This window comes from Chlamydotis macqueenii, chromosome 2 (assembly GCF_036417535.1).
Source record: "Chlamydotis macqueenii isolate bChlMac1 chromosome 2, bChlMac1.mat, whole genome shotgun sequence".
NCBI classification, from domain to species: domain Eukaryota; kingdom Metazoa; phylum Chordata; class Aves; order Otidiformes; family Otididae; genus Chlamydotis; species Chlamydotis macqueenii.
The window spans coordinates 155,695,415-155,721,350 of NC_141557.1; the positions used below are offsets into that span (position 1 = coordinate 155,695,415).

At 39.7% G+C, this 25,936-nt stretch overlaps 1 protein-coding gene across 1 annotated transcript in view; it reads left to right on the plus strand.

Annotated features, from left to right (window-relative positions):
* TG (thyroglobulin) overlaps positions 1-25,936 on the plus strand; it is a 156,175-nt gene that overhangs the window by 56,020 nt on the left and 74,219 nt on the right. Inside the window, exons 32-38 of the mRNA XM_086742634.1 lie at positions 583-694; positions 1,251-1,330; positions 3,177-3,320; positions 6,611-6,676; positions 19,037-19,171; positions 20,323-20,487; positions 22,313-22,535. Coding sequence (XP_086598760.1) covers positions 583-694; positions 1,251-1,330; positions 3,177-3,320; positions 6,611-6,676; positions 19,037-19,171; positions 20,323-20,487; positions 22,313-22,535 — 925 coding nt within the window. The remainder of the gene's footprint in view (positions 1-582; positions 695-1,250; positions 1,331-3,176; positions 3,321-6,610; positions 6,677-19,036; positions 19,172-20,322; positions 20,488-22,312; positions 22,536-25,936) is intronic.

The window sequence follows — 25,936 nt, forward strand, 5'->3', positions numbered from 1 at the left end:
AGTGTAATTTTTTTTTTTCCCAGCAAATCTAGAGTTATTGACCTGTGGATTTTAACCTCTGCTCTTTGAATGCTTGTGAAGTTCAATGATTTTCTCATAGGCCTCATACGGAAGCCCATTATCACTGTACAGGAACCTATAATTTTGGTGTGAAAAATGTAGAAGTCTACTGAACTAAATTATTAAATTGTGTATTTTTGGGGAGCTCAAAGTGCAGCACCAGTTGATTAATGAATGCGTGCACTGGAGTCTTCCAGTCTGGAATTGTTCCCCAGGTTTCAGACCTTGAGGAAGGAGTCATGTCAACACAGGTCTCAGAAACAGAAGCACTGGGTTGGAAGTCTTTCCCTGGCAATGTACTTCACTAAGTTTTTAGAGCCTTTGCTTGCTGGATTTTTGTTCATGTTCAGGCTTAACTGTCAGATGTTTACTGTGATAACGTAAGAATTACCTTTGGATAGATCAAGACCATTGTAGCATAGAAACATAAACTTTACCCTTACCACATGATTACTTGATTAGTATATGAAAATTACAAGATTAAGCTAATTTTTCCAATTTTGTTTTTGTTTTTCCTTCCAGTCACTCTAAAAAGTTCTGTGAAGAGCTTCTACACACGTGTACCATTCCAGAAAATAACTGATATCTCAGTGAGGAATAAGACTGACATGAGCAGAAAAGCTGTTTCAGATGGGTAGGACATGACATTGTTTTTACTGGAAGTTTAATCATGCCTGGAATACTAGGCTCAGTTATGCAAAGGAAAAGGATCAGACATAGTGATCCAAGAAAAGCATTATTTGAGAATATTTAACAAATAAAAAAGAGCATATGATTTAAAGGAAATTTCAAATTAAGTTATAAATAATAATGTATATAATGAATAATTATATATTTATGAATTATTACTTTTACTGCTATTAAATTGCTAGAGTTGGCCAGTTAAATCTCTTGGTAATAATACACCAAATTAATATAAGCTGATATTTTTAGGGCAGATATCAAAATACTCATCTAAATTATTACATGTAGTCTGGTAGATGTATACTGATAAAATGTAATTTCATCTACAAATGGCAAATGTATGGAAGTGTCTATGCAATAAGTAGATCCATGATGCGGTCTTATCGTGAAAGGCATCTTTACAAGTTCTCAGTGTCTCTTCCCTATACAGTATCCTCTCTTCCCTTCTTCATGGCAGAGACAGATTACTACTACTACTAAAAGTGATAATGTTTTGCCTCTCTCAGCTTTTTTGAGTGTGAGCGTTGGTGTGATGCTGACCCCTGTTGCACGGGATTTGGCTTTTTTAATGACTCCCAGCTATCAGGTATTTTTTTCACTGTATTTGATTTAAAATAATTTTATTCTTGCTTCATTATTACAAATTTTACCATTCTTTTGAGGTGAAATATACTTTAAAAGCCCTTACAGATCTTACACAACTCTTTTTAGCACGTTTTTGAGTAATCATAACCATTTTTAGGAGTTCAGCCCAATTACATGCTCCACATCACAGAAATTATTAAGAAAACTTCGTAAGAATGAGTCCTTAAGAGGCTGCAGTTCCAACAGCATGAAATTTAAACTGATAGAACTCCAGGGAACTGTAACTTCTCATTTATCAACCTCTCTTCCAAAATTTTGATTTATTTCTTTTTGTGATTTTTTTTTGTTTGTTTTTGTTTGTTTGTTTCATTTTTTAAAGCCTAAGGGACTTAGAAGCCTAAATATTACTGAAATTAAATGCATATTAAGCACATAATGTCCATGAATACTTTGGGACAGCACAGCCTTTTGGGTTTCTTGGATGTCTGAACTTCTCTGCTCCCAAATTTTAGTCTTCTACTTGAGAAAGATTGGTTGGCAATAGAGGTTGCCTATTTTCTCCTCCTTACTATTTTAGCTGCTTAAGACATCTCAAGCAGCATTTCCATTGGTCTGAGGAAATCAGATCTTTAAAAAGATGTGTGACTTGAAAGCCATTATAAAGTCAAACAAACATATTTAACTCAGATGAGATGGATAAGTTAAGGAGTGTTGTCCTCCTCTGCTCCCTCTATAGTCAGAAGAGAGATGTATAGACACAACTATAGGGTCATTAAGAGCTTTGGTTGACTGAATCCTGTTCTGGAGATATTTCTCTTTCTCTCCACGGGCTGTAAAGGAAGTGCTCTGTTTAAAAGAAAGTCTTTAGCACGTGTTTAAAATTGGATGCCATCCAGGTGAAAGTCAATGAAATAGTTTTTAAAATTCAGGCCACTAAAAAGGCCAGCCTTGTCTGAGGAAGTGTAATGTGCTAATCAGGTCATTAAGATGTGCTGGTTTTACAATTTGTTTGAAAATTTTGAACATTTCATAAATATATATTTTTAATTCCCTTTTTTTTTGTTGAGCTGACAAAATTTTCAGTCAGTCAAAAATGAGTAGCTTGGAAAATTAGTCCAATGTCATTTAGGTTGGAATTACTGCACAAATCAAAAGTAGTTGACAGTTTTCATACCTTCATGTGACCATGTGAAATTTGAAGTCTTAACTGAATATGACTTTCTTTAAAGAGTTCTAAAATAAATTAAGGATTTGAAAGCACTGAACATGCAAACCTGACACCTCTTAGTTTATCTCATTAATATTTATTGTCTGTGACTTTTAAAACATCCAATCCTGGCATTTATATAGTCAAGAGAACTTTCAGTAGTGATTTTAATACGAGCTAGAATAAATCTTCAAAGTAACTGCTAGCTGTGGTTCAAACCCTTCATTTTTTCCCAGGCACAGAAATATTTACACTAGGTCTTTGAAAGGCAAAATTTTTATTTTGATGGAAGTAGGGGCCGTGTTTTGACATACATGCAGATTTTTCATTTCTAGGATTGCATTAACCAGAAAGGGCTGCTTGCTCAAAGAAGAGATCCTGATCCTTGCTCCGTGGAAATACGCTTAGTGACCTTAATGGGTTATAATGTTGGTTACCCATCATTCATTGTGATTTTTTCCACACTGTTTTCAACAACATTAAAACTTGGCACATTTTACATATTTCCCTCCTTTGATTTCTAAGTCAGTGGAATTGCTCTTAATACAGTGGAACCATACTGTGTTCACTTTCCTCAAAACACTATCTAGAAGAGTAAAATTTTCCTCATAATTTCTATAGCAATGTATTTTCCTGGCAGGTGAAAAGATCGTGTGCCTGACTCTGAACAGCCTAGGAATCCAGACATGTGCTGAGGAAATAAGAAGTGCTTGGCAAGTTTCAAATTGTAGTTCACCAGATGCTGAAGTCAGAATACACCCATTTGGCTGGTATCAAAAGCCTGGTAAGTGATGCAGTGCACACAACTTTTCAGATTGGTTTCTACATATTGAAGCTTCAGCTTTCAGATGGAGCTCCTATTTGCAAGGATTGCAAATAGACAAGTGTTGTAGTTTAGCCCCACCTGGGACCAAGCTACACAGTCTCTCGATCACTCCCCCACCCTCCAAGGGAACAAGGAGAGATAATGTAAGAAAAAAGACTCAAGAGTTGAGATAAGGACAGGGAGAGATTCTTAAAGTTACCGTTACAGGCAAAACAGACTCAAGTTGGGGAAAATTATTTGTTTATTACTAAAAATAAAGCAAGATAATGAGATGGAGAACAAGATAACGTCCCCCCACCCCTCCCTCTTCCCGGGCTTAACATTTTCTGTATCACCTTCCTCCCCCCCTGAGCGGCACAGAGGGGAAGAGGGAATGGGGGTTATGGTCAGTTCATCACTTGTCACTTTACGCCACTCCTTCCTTCTCGGGCGAAGAACTCCTCACATTCCTCCCCTGCTCCATCGTGGGGTCCCTCCCACAGGTTACAGTCTTTTGTGAACTGCTCTGACATGGATCATTTTTCCATGGGGTACAGTCCCTCAGGAACTGTCTGCCCCAGTGTGGGCCCTCCACGGGCCACAGCCTCCTTCAGGCATCTGCCTGCCCCAGCGTGGGGTCGTCCTTGGGCTGCAGGTGGATCTCTGCTCCTCCGTGGGCCTCCATGGGCTGCAGGGGGACAGCCTGCTCCACCATGGGCTGCAGGGGAATCTTGGCCAGGAGCAACATTACTCCTTCCCCTCCTTCTTTATTGACCTTGGCATCTGCAGCCATTCCTCTCACAAGAAATTCCTCACAATCAGCTCAGGCAGATGCCTCTCAGGTTCTCTTCACATCTCCTCTCCTCTCCACTTCTTGCTGGGCTGGGCTGAATTGGGCCCAGTTGGGCACCTGGCAGAAGGCCAGAGGGTGAGAACAGCAAGGCCCACAAGGCTAGCACCTCCCCCTCTCTGCCCCCCCCCCCCCCCCCCCCCCCCCCCCCCCGCTTCAGCTTCTTCAGCTTCTTTACATCTTCACTTCTTTTTTTTTCCCGTTTTTCCCCTTCTTAAATACATTATTGCAGAGGTGATATCACGGAACATTCTGCTACCAACTGGGTCAGCCCTGGCCAGCAGTGGGTCCGCCCTAGGCTCGGCCAAGTCCACTGGACAAAGGGGAAACAACTTCTAGCAGCTTCTTACAGAAGCTACCACCATAACCCCTCTGTGACTAAATAAAACCAACACAAGGCAGACAAGTATATGCAAGGCAAAGAAGGGTGTAATTTAATTTCTATTTTTATAGAAAAGTAATATAAATACCTCAAAGAGGTATAATTTAATTTCTTAGATTGTAATGGAGACTTGCAACGAATGTCGGAATCCAAATACGTTTTTGTCCTGCTGCACAGTCCTGATCAGGACATAATTCTTTCTGCTGTTTCTCACTGCTTGGCTTATAGTTTAACAGTGTATGTGGATGCATAACTTCAGAAGGTTTGCATCTGTTAGGGAATTTAAAATTCAGTTTTGGTTGTTTTGATAAAGAAAGGGACAGGATCAAATCCCAAGGTAGCACTGTATTCTTCAAGCAGTAAGAAGCCATAAGATGTTTAAACAGAAGAGAAGTTATGAGAGGCTAGGTTACTTCCTCAAGAGAAATCAAAACCGAATCTAGTCAAAGTGAATTTTCTTTTCCATAGTGAAATGAAAGACTCCATTACTTTGAAAAATTTCAGCGGGTTTGTAATTTGTCACATTCCTCGTGTGTGGCTCTAGTTATACTTTGTTAAGCTTTGATTTAACATAATTGAAACAATAAGGACAACAAACACCTGTCTGACTGTATCCCCCTTTATGGGAGGACAGCCTGTTATTTAGTCTGAATGGACGGAGCCTTGTTGAACTCCACTGAAAGCAGCGAGGCCCCATGGGGGCAAGTCTGGTGATGTTGACAGAATCAGGGAGAAAAATTGAATAAGGAGTACTTTTTCCAGCTTTTCAACTCCCTTAGTTCTTGCAGAGTACAGAATGTAAAGTATGTTACTCACTTGATGGACAGAGGGATGACGAAGAGGAACCTGGGGTCTATACAAAGTGGGGAGTGTTAGGAGAGACAATGACATTAACTTATGTAGTTAGGAAGCTTCAGATGTGTTTCCACCATAACACACAGCAAGGCACAGATGTTTATGCAAATGGAGATATTTGCAGACAGAAATTTGTATCAGTTGCACTGATGTGATGGAGGTCTGGGAACCAGGAAGAGGAACAAGAAAGTTCTGAGGCTAACAGGGAAAATGAGTGAAACCTGAAGGAGGAATTTACCCTAGATAGCGGGATGTTAGCATGAAGCAGGGTCTTTGGGTTTAGTCCACAGTCTTGTCGCAGGAAGGTACTTGGGTCTCCGCGTTTAATATGTTAAGTGTGAGCTGTTTGCTTGCACAACTCTGCTCATTAGCAATTTGATTTTGTATGTATAGTCATGGTCGCAGCTCAGTCAATGAGGAACAAATAGTAGCATTTTTAAGGGAGTTCTAGTAGCCCCAGTTCTTCACTCCTATCAATGTGAATGGCAGAACTCTTGAGTTTTAAGAAATATCTATTGGTTACATGCATGGGCAGTGCAAAGTGGAAGAAGCAAACAGAAAATCTGATCTATCTTCAGGTTCTGTAGGGATGGTGATTTATTTTGTCATAACAGAGAATTTAAAACTGATTTGATTAGCTGAAGTGTTTTACAAAATATGAATGCACAGGGGAAACTTCTGTTTGTTATTTAAAATTACAAAATGTTTAAGGGAAATGTTAGCAAATAAGAAGTTTTGTATGTGGAAAATATGAATGATTATTTGAACTTTAATTTGAAAACTTCCTGCTTGAAACTGACTTGTTCCTGATTCTCTTTTGAGAAATTCTAGTTTGCTAATCTGGAAGCAGAGAAAATCTCATGTCTCTTGTGATGTAGGAAACTCCATAGAGAGAGGAGAATGGAAAAACCACAGAACTACTGAAATGAGTTGTTCATAAATAACTGCATTTTGAAAAGTGTAGGAATGTTTATAAATATGAAAATGTAGGGAAGTATGGTTTCACGTACAAACTCAAAAGGATTAGATAGCAAAGCAGCCTTGCATCCTCACTCCTGGTGTTTGTGATGAAAAGATGCAACATTCAGATCCTAGAAATAGTACTGGAAGTATTAAGGTTTTGATTAAATTTTAAACCTTCAAAAGTAATTGTTTTCAAATATTTTTGCTTTCTGATTTTAGCTGACTTGAAGAACATCATGCCTAACCTGTGTCCACCTGTTAGTTTACCTCTCGGTACAGAAAATGGTAAGCCTATTAACTATTAAGACAAAAAAAAAGGACAAATCCTGTATTTTGTATATATTACTCAAAGATCACACTACAATGAAAAGATTATGTTTCCCATGAGTTTATTAATTCAGATGCAGCATGTATTCTTTCTATTAATTGTCTATCATTTAAGTATAAAAATTGTCATTCAGAATGCTAGCCTAATATCTCTCAAACTCACTGCCACAAGAGGTCAGTGAGGCGAAATATTTGGTAGGATTGATGAAGAAATTTATCATTTATAAGTGTGGATGTCACATCGCTTTCAATAGACATAACTTCATACATTACTGCAGTGGTCAATGAAGAAAAGCTCTGACAACAGTAGCCTTCTGAAAAGCTGTTTATTGCATTACGAGGAGTAATAATGACTTTTCAAACAAACAATTGCAATAGAGATGTAAGGTGAAATTTAGCAAGTCTAGTTTTCCCACCAAAAAAAAAAAGATGATGAAAGGGACAATTCTTCCAGAAATTAATGCAAGTTTACGCTGCTTTATAATTGATGGTAGAGAAGAATGATAACCTGTACTGCCTTTAGGCCTTGTTTGTGGTTTCCTGCAAGGGTGGGAATGTTGTCTCAAAGATTATTCAGAACTGGATCATAAGAAATGTAGTATTTGAGGTGTGTGTTGGGTCCCACTTTTAAAGAGATGCTGTAACTTGCTATAACACTGCCTTTTTCTATCGGTAAGAAGTTAATTTCAGTCTTGCAGTAAATTAATCTTACAGTGCTCACGTGTTATTTTAAATGTAGGTGGCTCCTCTTAATAAATGAAGTTTAACCGCTGTCTTTCAGGGCTATGTGTTTGTTGCCCCTAAAAATATATGCAAATTTTCAACAGCTACAGGCTTCCCTGATGTCTCCTTTCCAGAAATACACAGCATGTGTACTTGCTACATGCTGCATGTAACGGAAAGGAAGCGGGTTGACTACTCATTAGATAACTCAATTTAACCCTCAGGTCAGACTGAAATTGAGCAGTCTCATCCATCTCTGCCCTTGATTATCTGTTTGATCTGAGCAAATTTGTTAATCTATTTGTGCCTGTCTTTTCTTAAACCACCTGCAACTGGGCTTGGCAGGAGACAGTTAATGTTCAAACTGAGTTCAGAATTTATTACTAACCGTATCATCATCTTATCTATGACCACTAGTCATGATCATGTTAAGGCATTTGTATTATTAGTAAAATTAGTGCTTTTATAATGATCATTTTAACATAATAGAAGGAAAACTCCTATCTTTATAGGTAAGCAAAAATAATTTTTGTGTGAAAAGCTGGAAAGAGCTAGTAGGTAATATGTACGTTGGACAATTCAACTCCTTTGCAAACTTTTTCCCATGGGATGTAGAAAACTGCTTTACTAAACCTTTCTTCCTTCCAGTGTGAAGCTTTGTAGTAATTTTGTCATTTTCCTTTTATGTTTTTCTTATTTTCTTAAATCTAGGAAAATAGTGACCTAAGTACCACTTAAGGAAATTAGGCCTTTCTGTCTGTCATTTGCTTTCAACCCTAAAAACTTCCCAGAAGTTAGCCACAGCAAGTGAGAGGCTCATCTTACCCTTAGTAACAATCTTGATCTATCATACCCATTTCCAGGTCATCTTTGTAAATGCAGAGCAACTAGGGAAGTCTCTGGTTTGCAAAGGTCTGGTTAACCACCCAAGTGAGCGAGCCCCCCATGAAGAGGCAGGATTCTGGATTGCAGTGGTTGTGCTGAGGATAACAATCAGGAGAAGTCACTGAGTTACAAAGAGCACAACTAGCCTGGATGACAAATTAGGACCTAGTATCCTCTACTTTAGGTCTCTGACATCAGTGTGTGCAGCAATGTATTCAAAGTGCAACTGGATACCATCTGTCCTTTTGTTCTGCCTCATTTTGATAGTGAAATTACCAGCCTGGTTATTTAGGTCAGATTGTTATCTCTGTCACTTTGTCAGAGGTTTTGGAAAATTTTCAAAAACATTGTTTCCAAACTCCTTATTATATATGTTATGTTAATATATGATATAGAAGATTACTGATTTTAGAATTGGACATCATAGAAAAGCTAGCAGTGTCTGAATTTGCTACATTGTGGTATTGTTTGTATATGGGGAAAAAATACTGTGACTCCTGTGTAGTAATCAGATGATGTGAGAAAATATCACTGCTAAAGGGTGCTGTCATGTCTGTGCATATGTATGAGTGTGTGTGGATGATATGTGTATCATAGAATCACAGAATGGTTTCGGTTGGAAGGCATCTTAAAGATCATCTAGTTCCAACCCCCCTGCAAGGAGCAGGGACACCTTCCCCTAGACTAGGTCACTCAAAGCCCCATCCAACCTGGCCTTGAACACTTCCAGGTATGGGGCATCCACAACTTCTTTGGGTAACCTGTTCCGGTGCCTCACCACCCTCACAGCAAAGAATTTCTTCCTTGTAGCTAATCTAAACCCTTCCAGTCCCAAACATTGTTAAGAAACCCAAATTAGCACTTATTTTCAGTCTTGTGGAAAGTAGATGCTTTGCTTGTTTTACTCATCTTTCTTCGTGATAGAGAGGGTAAAGGGATGTAGGACCATAGAACAAGGAAAAAGCCTCAGTAAGAAGGGTTTCTACAAGTACACGTGCAGCAAAAGAAAGATGAGAGATGTTGGTCTGCTGCTAAATGGGGCAGGAGACCTGATGGCAATGGATATGGAAAAAATGGTACTTAGTGCTTTCTTCTCAGTCTTTACGGGTAAGTCCAGCTGCCAGGCTCTTGAGACCAGGGGGAAGGACTGCCGCAAGGAAGATTTATCCTCAGTGGAGGAGGATTGGGTTAGGGAACAAGCTGGACACACAAACTCATGCGACCTGATAGGATGCTTCCACCGGTGCAGAGGGAGCAGACTGGGGTCATTGGGGTCCACTCTCAGTTACCTTTGAAAGGTCTTGGTGATGGGGGAAGTTCTTGAGGCTGAGAGGAAAACATATGCTACCTCTGTCTTCAAGAGGGACAAGAAGGGATCCAGGGAACTGTAGGCTGCTCAACCTCACCTTGATCCCTGGGAAGGTGATAGAGCAACTAATCCTGGAAATAATTTCCAGATGTGGTAAGAACAAGTAGGTGTTTGGGAGTAGTCAGCATGGATTTATGAAGGAGAAAACCATGCCTAACCAAGCAGTTAGTCTTCTACAACCGAATAACTGTCTAAGTGGATGAGGGGAGAGCAGTGGATGTTGTTTATCTGGACTTCAGAAAGGCTGTTGATGCTGTCTCACATTACATCCACATAGAAACTGATGAAGTAAGTTCTAGATAAATTAACAGTGAGGTGGACTAAATGCTGGCTGAAATGCTGACCCCAGAGCTGTAATCCAGATGGAGGCCAGTCACTGGTGTACCCAGAGAGTTGATACTGGGGCTAATACTGCTTAATGTCTTGAATAATGACCTGGACCATGGGACAGAATGCGCTTGCAGTGAGTTTGCAGACAAAAAAGGCTGGGAGGAGAGGCTAACACGTTGGGCAGGTGTGCTGCCATTCAGAGGGACTTCAACAGGCTGGAAAAAAGGCCAGACTTGCTTCTTGGATCAAGCTGTCTTCCATCAATTTGTCTTTCAGCTCTGTCTGAAAGCTGGCTAGGACCTTTGTCTAGCAATTTTATGGAGAAACTGCTTTAATAATTAGCCTTCTGAGGAAATAGGTATTCTCTCTCATGTTCACACATGCATCAACTTTTCTAGTTCAAATTAATAGAAGGAGTATTGGCTCCTTTGTTGTCTTTCTTAGGTGGTCAGGAGCACAAGATTTGCAAGCTGAGGTAACATCTTACATTAGCTGGCTTATGTAGTTGTAAGAAGCTGCATTTTGAGGAATCCTTGACATCCTGCAAGAGACCAAATTGTTAAATACCAACTTCTCCATCTCTGCCCTTGTGGAAGGATATCACTTCAGATTTCAGCATCTCTTAAAAGCCAGTAGAACCCTTCTGCCCTGGAGATGTCAAAGTGCTAGGCTTTAATTTAAAAAAAAAAAACAAAAACAGCACAAGCAAACTTGACAAGATTCTCCCTTTTCTTTCTGAATAAGCTGGAGAACAGTCTTTAAAAGAAAATCTTATGGCCCCCAAACCATTTTGTTTGTCAACTTGTTCTACGGTGAAGCCAGCTCACCCACAGTTAGATTTTTTTTCTTTGGATGGTTACCAAATCTTAATTTGTCTCATTTTCTGTGTTATTTAAACTGAAAATCTCACTGTTTTCTCATTTTATTTTGTTTTGCTTTGTTTTTTAAACTTACCTATACAATCTTGAACAGCCCAAAGTCAGCAAGGAACAGGTAGAATGATTTAATTTATCCTAGTATCTGCCTGAAGATAGAACTCCTTGAGCCAAGGGGCTGCAAGGCACTGAACAGCCCCATTAGTCCCACCATATAGAAAGGGGAATTCTGTTGCCGTCACTGCAGCTTTATGAGTTGAAAGGGGAAATTAAAAATAAAAAAAACCAAAACCCTTTCCCATGTGAGGCTAGCCTGAGAAGAGACACAATAAGAGGGAAGACTTGAGGTCCTTCTTGTGCTTTGCCTTGTACCGGTTTATCCATCCGTCAGCCCACTGTAGCCCTGTGATTCCTCTCTCCAGCCTGAGGCTCCTCTCAACCCTACAAGCAGCACTGCTGGGCATTTCTAACACTCATTAGATGCCTCATTAGCCTGCAAAAAAAAAAAAGAGGAATTAAGTGCTCTGTAAAGCCTGTAGGTCGCTGCTGTCTGGCAGAGGGAGGTGAGCTGCACAGTATCCTTAGTGCCTTTTATCTGAATTTTAGTTGCTTTGTTGTTTCTTCAACACCTTTGACCTATTTGTATTCTTGCAATATACTTTCTGATAAAAGGTTAAACTCTTCAGGTCGTCTTCATCAATAATCTGTAGTGCGTATAACTGAGTGTGTTTTTTTTGTCTTCAACTAAGTGAATACTTTTATTTGTCTTCTGTACATCTATCAGATGGAGCAGAGCACACTCCTGCTGGTCTGTTGTGATTTCTAGTTAGTTTCTGTTATCTGAGAAATAATGCTTGAAAAATAGACTGGGAAAGTCCGATTTGTTATGTTTGGAGCATTTTTTCCCCTGAAGAAGCTAATGTGCTGTGGTGACACTGAGTATGGAACCATCTGTGGTGAGTTTCAGGTATTGTCTGTGACCTTTAATGAAGGGAGGACAGCTGTTATTTTAAGACAGGCGGTGCTGAAAATGCTAATATGTCATGCTGCAGTCTTGGTTTACCTACACTGGCATTTAAATGACAACTCCGCTGAGTTATGTGAATATGGAGGAATGTTACGTAAAAGAGAAAACAGTCAGGTCTCATAATTAGATTTGAGATGGAACTTTCTGCAGCCAGCTGTAAGATATGGGAAGAACAGAAAAGCTTTTATATATTGTTATTTTACATTTAATGCCATTATTCAAATCGTTTGTGCACAGGGGTTTGAGCTGTGGAATTTTTTACGTCCTTACAATTAAGACTGAAGGAAGCAAAACAATCTATGAAACATGTTATCTGGCTTTTTAGAAGGAACACTTGTGCTGAAAATATTCCTGTGCATGTGGAAGGGAGGAATGACACTGGTATATAACTTCTGCTTTTGTAATTTATTATGAGATTTATGAATTGTATACACTATCCAAAATTTAATAAGCATTTGTGTCTTCAGGTTCCTCAGTTTTAAAAAGACGGGGCTACCTATGTTAGATCTGGCAACTGCTAGAAGACAATGGCCCTTAAATGGTGTTCTCTGCAATCATATACATATGTGAAGGGATCATATGGGCTCCATTCTCACCCCATCCAAATCAACTAATTCATTGAGTAAGCACAGAGGCATACGAATGTAATGATCTGTTAGGCCCTTCTTGTTTCTGTCTCCTGTTATCCCCTAATGATTTGCAGTCATTCCCTCAATGCAGGACTGAGCAGTGGCTGTGGGATTTTCTGACATGGGAATAAATTTCTCGTTGAGCTCTCAGCACCTGGAGCATTTCCATTCTCAACAGAGATGCTTATAGTAGTTCAGGTGCTGATGTAGCTGAGTTTGATGATTAATACTATCATTTGTCTTCCTGGTTTCCAACAATGCTGAGGATATGTCAGAGAGATCTTTGGTGTGAAACAAAGACACCTTTTTTATCCTTCTTCAGGAACTATCTACCATGCCCCCGCACAGAATACTGAACCTCTGGTGTAGAGTTACTCTATTATTGGCCTTAAGTTTGATTTTTTGCTCTGTTTGTAAACATGAGGATTTTAGTCTTTTGAAAATAGCTTTTTTTTTTTTTAAAACCTGGATAAATATCTGGTACATTTTTAGTATCCTATTACTATACCATTTACTATAATTGGCACTACTGAAGGAGGCAGAAAGCTTGCATTTAACATCAGCATAGCAAGATTGCTCACTGCTAAAGGCCATAAATAACACGTTTGTTAGTTTGGGGCATGTTTGTCTGAGGTGTGATTATAGTTATTATGCAGCAATTTTAAGAAAATTACCCATTTTTAATTATTCTGATCTCAGTGGATGGACAAAAATGAGAAGCAACTGTATTTTTGAAAGAGCATGCTTTGTGCAAGTCCACTCTGAGTTGAGGATTTGTTGTTTTTGGAGATTGTTGGTATACAGACAGGTTAGCAATCTTCATTGGAAAAAAACTCTGAATGCTAGGAATATAAAGCACTGAGTTCTGTCTGTAAGCATGTTTTTGGCTTGAGGCGGGGCTATTAAATATAGCTTACAAATTTCAAAATTAAGATCAGAATTTGTCTTTCAAACATAAATTAGGCACACTGGACCCTGATTGATGTACCTGCTTAACCTCATTTTAACCTCATCTGATTTATGTACCTCCTCAACTTCATAAACTTTCTTCTAAACTTAACTTCTTATTTTATTGCACTTCTGTATCTCTATTTCCTTATACCAAATGTCAAATTTTCCAGCACACTCAGAACCCACCCCTCTTTGCTTCCACTGAAGTCAGTGATGAAACTTTTGTTGACTTTATGAAAAGGATTTTATAATGTCATTGCTTGTGAAAGTGGGAGGCTGAACTCTGTGTCCCTACGAGATCTATTCCAGTCTTGTGACTTGAGTCAGAACAGAGTAAGGCCAGTGTGAGTCCTTTCGCAAATCCAGTCTTAAACCTTGCCTCCCCAAACAAGAACATCTGGAAGAGAGAGGGTCTCTGTGTGGGACGTCTATAATTTCACAATAAAAGTTACAGGACTGACTGGATTCAGACTGCTATAATTATCCAATCAAAGCATTTGCCAAAATGTGGTTTGGAAGTTCAGAGCTTAACCTATATATAAACCAGAAAAATCTTCCAGCCCATCAGGTGCACTAGGCATTTTCAGTAAAGCAGTGCCAGTTTGCAGCTGTGTGCCTCATGAGAGCTGTTTCTAGACAAGGCAGGTTTAGATCAGCCAAGGAAATCCAGTTTGTGAACAAATATAGAACACAGTGCATGTACCTTATAATCACAGTGTGCACTCACAAGCTTAATTTGAGTACCTTCAAAAGATTTTAAGAATCATAAGCTAGTAAATCTCAGCGAAGTAGATACAGGAGGCCAAATTCAAGTGTCACAGGTGTAAATCCAAGAGATTAATTTTGCTTTTGTGGAATTGTTTTGAATTTCTTTCCTAAGAGTGTAGAATTTAGCTTAGTAAGAACACTTCTGAATGTTTGACCTGTGGACATACGGAGCTATATGAGGATTATGAGCCTTGCCCGAGGTCACTTGATGAGTTAGGGAGACTATGCGAAGAGTCAGTCTGGTGAAATTACTCCGAAACCACCCAGACTTGTTGACCTATAATGGAATCCAGACAGGGCTCTTTTTTGAAAGAACCACAGCTAGTAATTTGAAGCTTTGTGTCTGAACTTAGAGAGATTACTTGTTCCAGTAGCAGGACCTCAGTTAGTAGTACTGTACACAGTACAAGATGGCAACATTGCTCTCGTGTAAAAACATCGTTTAAGTCATATTGATATAAAAAATATTTTCTTGTTCATGTTTTCAGGAAAAAAAAAAAAAAACAAACCACAACACAAACCAAAAAGATATGATTTGGAAAAGTAAGACCTGGGGGATCTAGTAGTGCAGGCAGATAACCTCTGGAGAGGATGTAGTGGTTAACTCTCCATTTCAAGTATCTTTCTAAATAAATGCCACAAACTGTCACCCTAGATGTAGAAGCTGAAATTTTCTAATACAAGTCATGCAACAGTTCATGTCAGAGACCTGTTTTAAAATAGAGAAACCATTGACAATATGAAATTTACTAATTTCTGCATGACTAAAATAACTGTGTTCCTCTAAAATGATTAGTCAGTGCCTAAGGGGAAGAAAAAAAATGAAGTGCAGTGGATCTGTTGCACAAGTCAAGCTGTGATTGCAAGGTCATTGCTCCCTTACTAGTTCAGATTCATTGTGAATATAGTGCTGATGATGACTTTACTACTCTATGATATCAAGTATGCTTGTGGTCTTTAACATATAACAGTGCAATACCAAATTAACCTTCGTTTCTTTTAGCTGGATACTTTCACCCTCTCTCTTAGAAGAGTTGCTCCCAAATATAATAGGAATAGAATGATTTTGAAGTGCTTGTAAGGGACCCATGGGACTCAGTGCTACTTCCTTTCCTCTAGTTCACAGGCGGGAACTATGGCTGGGGTGTTTGGGAAGGTATATGTAGTACAGTAGGTTGGTTCATCACTCCACTTCATCAGACATTTTCTTCAGCAAGGGGCAGTGCAAAGGAGCTAGTACTAAGGTAACAGCCTTGACAATGCTGGTAGCACATCAGTTTTTTCAGCTTGACCTCTGGGAGATAACCCATGCTTGAGGTTTACACTTCCTTGGAAAGGATTTACGTTGCAAAAGCAAAGACTTTTAGCATCAACATAGAGCCCTGGGTTGTAGCAGTTGCCTTACGTTGTCATTAATTATTCTATGATTCTATTATTCAAATAATTTAGGTTGGAAAAGATCCTCAAGTCCAACTATCAACCCAACACCACAATGCCTATTAAACCGTGTCCTGAAGTGCCACATCTACACATTTTTTGAACACCTCCAGGTGTGGTGACGCCACCACTTCCCTGGGCAGCCTGTTCCAATGCTTGACCATTCTTTCAGTAAAGAAGTGTTTCCTAATATCCAATCTAAACCTCCCCTGATGTAACTTGAGGCCATTTCCTCTCATCGTATCGCTTGTTACTTGGGAGAAGAGACCGACACCCACCTCACTACAACCTCCTCTCAGGTAGTTGTAGAGAGCGATGAGATCTTCCCTCAGCCGCCTCTTCTCCAAACTAAACAATCCCAGTTGTCTCAGCTGCTCCTCATAAGACTTGTGCTCCAGACCAGGACAGCTTCATTGTCCTTCTCTGGACACGCTCCAGCAACTCAATGTCCTTCTCGTACTGAGGGGCCCAAAACTGAACACAGTTCAGGACGAGTAATGGTAATAGTTTTTAGGACGAGAGGTAATGGTTTTAAAATAGAGGGGGGTAGATTTAGATTAGAAATTAGGAAAAAATTTTTTACGACGCGAGTTATAGAACACTGGAACAGGTTGCCCAGAAAGGTGGTGGAGGCCCCATCCCTGGAAACGTTCAAGGCCAGGCTGGATGAGGCACTGAGCAACCTGATCCAGTCAGGGTGTCCCTGCTCCTTGCAGGGGGGTTGGACTAGATGACCTTTGAAGGTCCCTTCCAACCCTAACCATTCTATGATTCTATGCAATCTCAACAGTGCTGAGTACAGGGGTATGATCACTTCCCTACTCCTGCTGGCCACACTATTTCTGATGCAAGCCAGGATGCTATTGGCCCTGTTGGCCACCTGGGCACACTGCTGGCTGACATTCAGCTGGCTATCAGCCAGTATCCCTGTGTCCTTCTTCACCAGGCAGCTTTCCAGCCACTCTTCCCCAAGCCTGTAGTGTTGCATGGGGTTGTTGTGACTGAAGTGCAAGACCCAGCACTTGGCGTTGTTGAACCTCATACAGTTCACCTTGGCCCATTGGTCCAGCCTGTCAATATCCCTCTGAAGAGCCTTCCTACCCCCAAGCAGGTCGATACTCTTGCCCAGTTTGGTGTCATCTGCAAACTTACTGAGGGAGCACTCAACCCCCTCATCCAGATCATTGATAAAGATACTAAACAAGACTATCCCCAAAACCGAGCACTGTGGAACACCACTTGTGACCAGCCGCCAACTGGATTTAACTCCATTCACTACAACTCTGTGGGCTCAAACATCCAAACATTTTTTAACCCATTGCAGAGTACACCTGTCTAAGCCATGAGCTTCTCTAGGAGAATGCTGTGGGAGACAGTGTCAAAGGCTTTACTAAAGTCCAGGTAGATAACTTCCACAGCCTTTCCCTCATTCACCAAGCGGGTCACCTGGTCATAGAAGGAGATCAGGTGGGTCACGCAGAACTTGCCTTTCATGAGCCCGTACTAGTTGGACCTGATCCTCTGGTTGTCCTGCACATGCTTGGTGAGTGCACTCAAAATGAACCGCTCCTTAAATAAAATAATTGGAATAAAATAATTTTGAAATTTAATTTAGTCACTACTATTCCCTACATATTTGCTCGAGGAACGATGCAACCAGGCTAGTCTGTGGTCTGTTTTGGGTCCTGATTTTTCATCAACTGGACAAACATGTCAATGCCAGAATTTCCCAGTTGCAAGGAAGGCGTGCGGCAGATCTGATTATATGAACCCCAGACCTCAGCTTCAGATTTGATGTTTAGTGGTGTGGTCACAGGTGTCTTTCTGTGAGGAGGAGAAGGAAGGAAACTTTGGCCATCTTTGCAAGTCACCATTTCTCAAGACTAAAAGAAATCTTTAATGAAATGAACAGTCGCAACTTTTCCATCTGTGTGGTAAATGAACTCAAGCAACAGTGCAAGAGCTGCTCACCAGGAATAGTAAGGCAACAGCTGATTCAGCTCTGTCCTCACCCTACAATTACAAGGAGAGGGTAATGCCAACCTCCTGTTTAGGACTCGGTGGCCACAGCAGGGCCCTTTTGCTTTTAAAACATATTGAACTCTTGAAACGAACTAAAGTAATTAAAGGCTCATTCTTTCCCAAGCCTTCTTTTTTTTACTTCTGTGTGCAAAATTGAGAACCTGCAGATATTTTTATCTGTTTGTTCGGAGAAAAGAATGTTTGCGGCATTTTTTTTTAAATCCAGTGTGAAACAGAAGAATAATTCTTGGTGAATACTAGAGTTAGTGTGTATGTGTATATATACGCTCACACATGTATGTGCATGTATACATGTGTATATGTGAATATACATGTTTGTGTATATATAATACATGTGTATATATAAATATGTACATATTTATGTATATGTGCATATATATGTATGAAGTAGAATTAAATCTTAATTATATAGCATTTATATGACATTAGGACATCAAATTTAATGTAATTCTGTCTAGGAAATAAAATTTAAATGATCCAAATAATCCTTGTGACCTTTAAAAAAAAATCTGTAAATCTTTGAAAATTGTGTGTGCTTCTGTGAGAATTTGGTCAATTGCTTGTAAGGGAAGAGAAGAGAAAAGCTGACATTTTCAAAAACCATTTTCACTTAGTCTGTAAGGTCAAGACTTACTCTCTGTATGTAAATGTATGCAGGCAACATAGACATCTCCATTCTGGCTAGTCACAGGTAGAGATACTGTAAATTAAAACTGTCCTGATAGCACAAAGAGTTTAGTGCAATTAACTCAGACGTAGATAGACATCTACCTTGCAGGTGACTGAGGTGAAGCCTACATCAGGAAACGATCTCCTGTTGTAGATACAGATGTGGATGTCTGGGGGTTCTGGAAGTGCTCAGTCACATGCAGGATCCTGACTTGCTTTCAAAGGAGTTAGTTGCTGTATGTTCTCAAGAACTCATGTGCAAGCATTAGGACCTATGTCCTTTAATGTAATTAGGCCCATAATTTTAAATCAGAAACCTTTTATTTAAATGAATGGGATTTACATGCAAACCTGGATGGAGCTGCTCCTGATTTGTCTCTTTTAACTGAATATCTGTGTAAACCTAGTTGTACATGACCTCTGAAGATGACACTGAACCCTCTAGTCAATCAGAAGCCTTTGAATATTATATTTCATTTATTCCCAGTTGATGCAAAGGAAGTGAAAATCTTTACTTGCAGAACTCCCCAGTGCTTTTACTTCTATATTATTTTCCTCTGAAGTTTTTACTGATTTTCCTACTTATATTGTTTTTTTATGGTTCATTTTCAGAGTATTCAGATATATGGCAACCCTTAAACATGTCCTCTGTTCTTCTGGATTCATCCATCTCAAACTTTGAAGTTGTGCAAGTTAGTAGAGATATATCCAATGACTTCTCCACTGCCAGAGACCTTTGTCTATCAGGTAAGAAATGGTTATTCATAGCTTGCAGAAAATACTGGCTTGTGAGCCTGAAAATCCAAGAATATCTCCCCCGCCTCCTTGACATAGATACACTGATTTTACTTTTTTTTTTTTAAGACTACCTCAGTGTTTCTGAAATAGTTTATCTAATGAAAGATATAATAGACATAAAATGCCCTACAGTGATTTTGTAATTTTGAGACCTCTTGGGTGCAGAGTTCTCTTGCTTCTCCGGGCATTGTACAACATGAAGAATATTGTAGTGAATAATTAAAGGAATGATATCATTGTTTCCTAAAGAAAAGTTAAGGGAGGCTCATCGAGCGAGACAGATGGTAGAGCCACCTACCAGTATCTAAAGTAAGTTGTAGCTGTGGTGTGTGAGGGCAGGTTAACTGAGACCTGGGATGAAGCAGGGGTTGGGTTGTGGTAACAACAAAGGGAACTCCTTTAATCAGTACCCTGACTAGACAGCAAAGAATCCTTTAACTTCACATGACTGGCAAATCCTCAAATGCCACACAGCAGTAGAAATAGAGACAAGTCAAGTTATTGCCTCCACCTACTGCAGAAGATGGTCTGTGGAATGGTGCCACTTTCTGCAGTAGATGGTCTTCATCTTATGAAGGTCAGCGGTGTAATTTTTTTCCCTTTCCTTTTCCCTCAACTATTTGAAGGAAGCTTTCTGAAGGAAAATGTTGGATACTCACCTCTGCGTACAAACTGGGATAAGTGAGAGGGCCACTTTTCTTATTCTGCGGGTCCCTGGGAACTGTTTGAATTCAGTTGAGATCCTCAGTACTTTATTAGAAGATGTTTTTCTTCTTCTAAAACCTGTGATACCAGTTCTCTTGCTGTATTGCTCTCTTTTAAAACCAAACAAATATAACCTTTTGTTCTTTCCCTACTTTGGAAAATGTTCTGTGAATCTGGAGACATTTATGTCCCATTATTGGAGATCTAAAGAAAACATTGGACTGACCCTTGTTGAAGATGGTCATCTGACTATTAGAGATGAAGAAAAAGTAGATTCATTCAGTTTTGGTTTGTTTGGTTTTGTTTGGTTTGTTTTTTTTGTTTTTTTTTGTTTTTTTTTTTTTACCTCAGTCTTTAATAATACTGGCTCTTTTTCTTCACATTTGACCTCACAGCTTGTTCAAAGAACCAGTTATGTACACTGGTTACTCTGGAAATCCAGCCTTCAGCAATAAGATGCCTTTTCTACCCTGATACACAGATATGCACACATGATCTGCAAGGGCACAGCTGCCGGGTTTTACTCAAAGAGCCAGCTACGTATATCTATAGGAGACAAGGTAAGAGCATATTAAAACTGTGGAGGAAAGAACTCAACTGTGGTGGCCTGTGCACAATTCTTGTGCATGTAGGTGAGGAAATCATCACTAGACATAAAGCAATACCCATGTCTCCTAGACAATTGTCCATTTCTTCTTCAGCGGAGTTACATACAAGCTGGATTGGAAAATGTCCCCAGACACTTTTTATAAAAATGCACAAAAATAATCATTTTGTCATCTAGTGTTGAAGCAGGTATAATAAAGTAAGTTAGGTCTATGAAAGATGTTTTGGAAAGTCCAGAATGGTAAAAACAAACAAAAAACCAGTAATGAATGTCCAGCTCCTTCCTTTTCACCTGCAGAAGATCTTTCTATATCTTCTTCTTTTTAAACTGTGAGAATAACAAAGAGTGTTGAAAACCCACTGTCCATTGAAAGTCTTAAGGACCATGTCTGGAGAAAACAAGCAAACAAAACCAAAAAATAAACCCCTAAACCAAGATGAAGTAACATTTTAAAGACGTGAAAATGATTTAAGAGAGAAATAGATGTTGTGTAGACATTTGTGTATTATTTGGCTATGTACTTACTTGTAACTCTAAGTTTTGGGTTTTTTTTTTCGCCCTTGATTTTAAAAGAGACTCCTTTCCTTTCATGTAATACTGATATATTTATTTTGTTAGAAGTGATTAGAAACCAGGTAACAATAAGAGGGGAGAAAAGAAATATTTCCTTTTCTCTTCACTGAGATTTCTCTGAAGAACTGACAAATCAATGAGAACCTTCTAGGTTAAAACTTGATGAGAGAAAAAGATGTTTACCATTGCCAAGTAAACCAAAATCACAGATTGAGATATAAATGCTAGACTTGTGTGTTTGTGTATTTATGTACAGTTTTGGTTTTAGTCACATGACTTAGAATTTTGTTCCTGCCTATCAAATACATTGTTTTAGAAGAGGAAGTATGAGATATCACTTAGCTATGTTTTAAAGTAAGGCATTATTGGAAAACCTATTCTTTGGATAGATAGCCTACAATTCAGATAATTCTTGTATTTAAAAAAAAAATTGATCAAACGATAACACCCTAATATTTCATAATTTTCTGAAAGCAAAAAATAAATTCAGATAGCAATTATGCTTGATCTAACATGTAGATACTGACGTAAGTTCTGTGGAAGAAAATGGCACTATTCACAACAGAGTGTAAGGCAAGAGATGGTGATGAAGGCTCTCTGGTACCCTAAAACCTCGCATTCCCTTCTCTGGCGTGTAGAAGGCATGCATGTGCCTGATTGTTCAAGCAAGTACTTGCATTGATGATTGCTACTTCAAGGATGTAGGGAATTCAGACATGGGTTGCGCTCAGTGCCTTCTGTTGAAGGTCTTCCATCTCACATAGTAAAACAGCTACTGGAAGGGGGACTGAAGTACAAGTCTTTTCTGATTCCAAAGTAATGAGCTGTGTGGTTATCTTTCCTCTCTCTGACTTCCTGTAAACATTTAAAGGTTTAACATTGTGCTTTTTAGAGTCGAAGGAGACAAGGAAGTCTGAAAATCTCTCTCCCTTTTTGTAGAAATGCTCAGATTTATACTCTAATGTTATGTCCAATCTGGACGAAATGTTTTAGTAAGGGTTTGGAAAGTTAAATGTTCATATCCAGCAGCTAACATCTAGCATAATATGAAGTATTTTCCAGAAAGAGAATAATACAAACTTATCTATGTTTCATTTAAAAAAGTGAATTAGACACTTAACATGGGAAATGGGATTAATTGTAATTTCTGAAATGGTACTAACTTGCAAAAGCAAATTATTTTTTCTCTATTCTTCTCTCGATAGATTTATTCCTGCCTATTTCTGAATCTGATTTAACCCCATCTGTGTACATCCCATCCCATGGAGTTGTGATAGGCAAATCCCAGGTGATCCGCATTGGCTCAGAGTGGAGAAATGTCAGCCAGTTTCTGGGGATCCCCTATGCTGCACCTCCGCTTGCAGAGAGGCGCTTCAGTTCCCCAGAGCCATTTGCTTGGGTGGAAACCTGGAATGCTACTGTGGCTCGGTAAGAAACCCCTTTGATCATCTGCAGAAGTGCTTGTTCATCCAGGTGTATGAAAGTAACCAGAGTGATGACCACGATATTCATGTCCTTTCTTGCAAAAGATCATACAGGCTATGAATTAATACAGGTTTGGGACTTTGTTTATTAAAAAGAATAATTTCTCTATCTATATGTTAATGCATGCAAGCACCTCAAGAAAAAAGGCAAGTTCCAGCCTTGAATCTATGCAGGACTCCCCACCAACTGTTTGCTGTCTGTCCATTTTCATTCTGAGTATTTCTATAGGTATTTTTAATATTTATACAAATACATTTTGCCATAAATTTGTAGAGTATCTAATCAGAGGCACTTTAATGCTGATTTAACCAGAAGCTGTGGACCTCAGAAATTCTCTGCCTGGTAGTATGTAGAAGATCATGCTGAAGGACCTAGATAGTCTTTTCTGTCCAAAGCTATTAAAATGTAAATACTTGCTAAATTACTTGGACAGAAATAAAGAAGTTATAAACATTTTAGGTAATGCCTTCAGAGGAAACAAGTGCTAGGAACTATGTTAACAGATGGGCTAAATTTCTCTTAAGTCCCTGTATCTAATGTTTCCCATGGGCTGGCTCTGCCTCTCCAGGTCTGTACACACATCACTGTTTGGTGAGTTTAGGTTGGAGGCACTCTGTGAACATAGCCTTTATGTGCATGTTTGTGTTTAATTTAGTCTCATGATGTGAGTCTTACTTTTATTGCATTGGGGAACCAAAATGACAAATTTTCTTAAAGAAAAGAGGGTTTGGGTGACACTACGTAGTACGTATATGCTATGGAATATGTCAGGACAGTGAATTTATTTCTTAAAAACCACAGAGCAAATAACAATAAGAAATAAGATATGAAAGTGGACTGGTTTTTTATAAGGTCTTTCTCACCGTGCATCCTTGCTCCACATAATAGAAAGCAAACTACAGAGCACACAAAACCCATTTCAGCGAGCCATGCTGCACACATACAGAGGAAGTTGATACAAGAGAGCTGGTAGCTGATCACATTCTTACCAATAAAAAGGAGACTGTTTCCTAGCAAATATGAGGAGCTGCAAGAAAAAAAAAAGTGTAGAAACAAGAATCAGGAGGTTGAAGGTGGAGAACAGTCAAAAGGAGAGTCTGGTGCAAGGACTCAGTGAACTTCCTGTAGAGGGAGTTGCAGAAATTGAGTCTGAGAGTTGAGGTCGAGTGACTTGAAAACCTCCAAGGCAGCTACTGTGGACCTGAGGTCTACTGAGATGCTGTGTTGTCCTTCCAGCCACAGCTAGTCATGCAGTCCTGTTCAATTCCTGGCACCAGGAGTGGTCCTTATGTGGTTAGTGACAAACTGCTTGAGCTAGTTGATCTGGCCGAGAGTTTACATGGTTAAGGAAAAGAAGAAACACTTTCAGGTACTGGTGAATTAAAAGCTGGACATGATCCAGCAATGTATGCTCACAGCCTAGAAGGCCAACTGTATCCTAGGCTGCATGAAAAGAAGCACGGCCAGCAGGTCGAGGAAGTGATTCTGCCCCTATACTCCGGTCTCGTGAGACCCCACCTGGAGTACTGCATCCAGCTCTGGGCCTCCCAACATAAGAAGGATGTAGACCTGTTGGAGTGAATCCAGAGGAGGGCCACGAGGATGATCAGAGGGCTGGAGCACCTCTCCTATGAGGACAGGTTGTGAGAGAGTTGGGGCTGTTCAGTCTCGAGAAGAGGAGTTACTGGGGACACCTTGTAGTGGACTTCCAGTACCTAATGGGGGTTTATAAGAAAGATGGGGACAAACTTTTTAGTAGGGCCTCTTGTGATAGAACAAAGGATCATCGTTTTGAAGTGACAGAGGGTAGATTTGGACTAGATATGAGGAAGAAATTCTTTACAATGAGGGTGGTGGAACACTGGAACAAGTTGCCCAGAGAGGTGGTAGGTGCCCCATCCCTGGAGACATTCAAGGCCACGTTGGACAGGGCTCTGAGCAACCTGATCTGGTTGGAGATGGCCCTGCTCCTTGCAGGGAGGTTGGACTAGATGATCCCTTTAAAGATCCCTTCCAACCCAAACCATTCTATGATTCCGTGATTGATTTTTGCAAGGGAGCTGGCCTAACATGAATCACCACCTGCTTTGGTGAAAACACAGCCTGAGACTACAGATTTAGAGACCTGTCAGCTGTGTGGAAACCATTTGGTCTCTCCATCACTCAAGATTTGTCTCCAAAGGTTTCTAGGAAAGCCTGTGATGAGCTGGGTGAAAAGAGATGCAGCATTGTCTTAGGGAGTTGAAAGACCGTGTGGCCTTTGGTGGTCTCATCATTCAGGTTGTACCTGAGTTGCGGAGGTGTTAACATCATAACCACAGTAGCCACTCAGCCTCATGTACGTTGGAGAGATCTGGTGAGACATGGCTTTTTGTTTCCTCATGTGCACAGTGATTTTAGGCTAACACACACACACCAACAGCTCTTTGTGTCTGCAGCCACAGTGTGGTGTCTTCTAGGTCTTTAGTAAGACCCATCTGCCTCTATGATCTCTCTTGGAAGACCTGATGTTGCAATGAGCAGCCTGTCTGAGATTTTCAAATTCAGTTTAGGGACCTTACTTAATCTGCTCCTATCTGTTGAATTCTCAATAATTCCTTAGGCAAATGAAGAACTTGGCCATTATCTTCTATTACTCATTTAAGGTTAAAAAAATTTTTTTTTTGAGCTTAGCACTGTGGAGGTGCACTTGGAGAGTCAGAAGGGCCGTTTGTGTATAAAAAGTGGTGACAATTATTATTTTTAGGGCTCTATAATGATGTCACACAATGTTTGTGTATAAGAAATTCACATTAGCACAGTGCCATTACTGATGTAAGACAAATATTTATTTATCAGCCTGGACCTGAGAAAAGATTTAAATAAAAAAAAAAAAACAACCAGAAAACCTCTTCCAGTTGTTGGAGTCTCCAGGTGCTGAAGGAGCTGTGGACTTGCCTCAGCAGGTGGCAGCCTTTCCCCAGAGTCTGTCCTGGCATGAGGAGATCCTGGGTGCTGGAGGTGCTAGGAATCTTGATGAGTTCCTAGAAAAAAAAGAGAAAAAAAAAAAAGAGAACAAAAAATAGCCATGAGCATGGGTGATGATTCCTGCTTCCCTGTTGAAGGCTGCACAATTAGACTGCGTTAGACCTGTTATTCTGGCCAGGTTTGTACGTGGGAATTTGTATTTTGTCTGCCTGGAGTGGCTCGAGCATTTTGGTTGAAGATGATGTCCTTCTCTATGTCAGCTTGAAAGCTGTTGAGTGATATCATTGTCCTAGGAAACCTCCTTTATGGAAAGATTTTGTAGAATTGCATTAAAGCTGGTCCTTTTCCTTGTAGTTTTCTATTAAATTTTTCACACC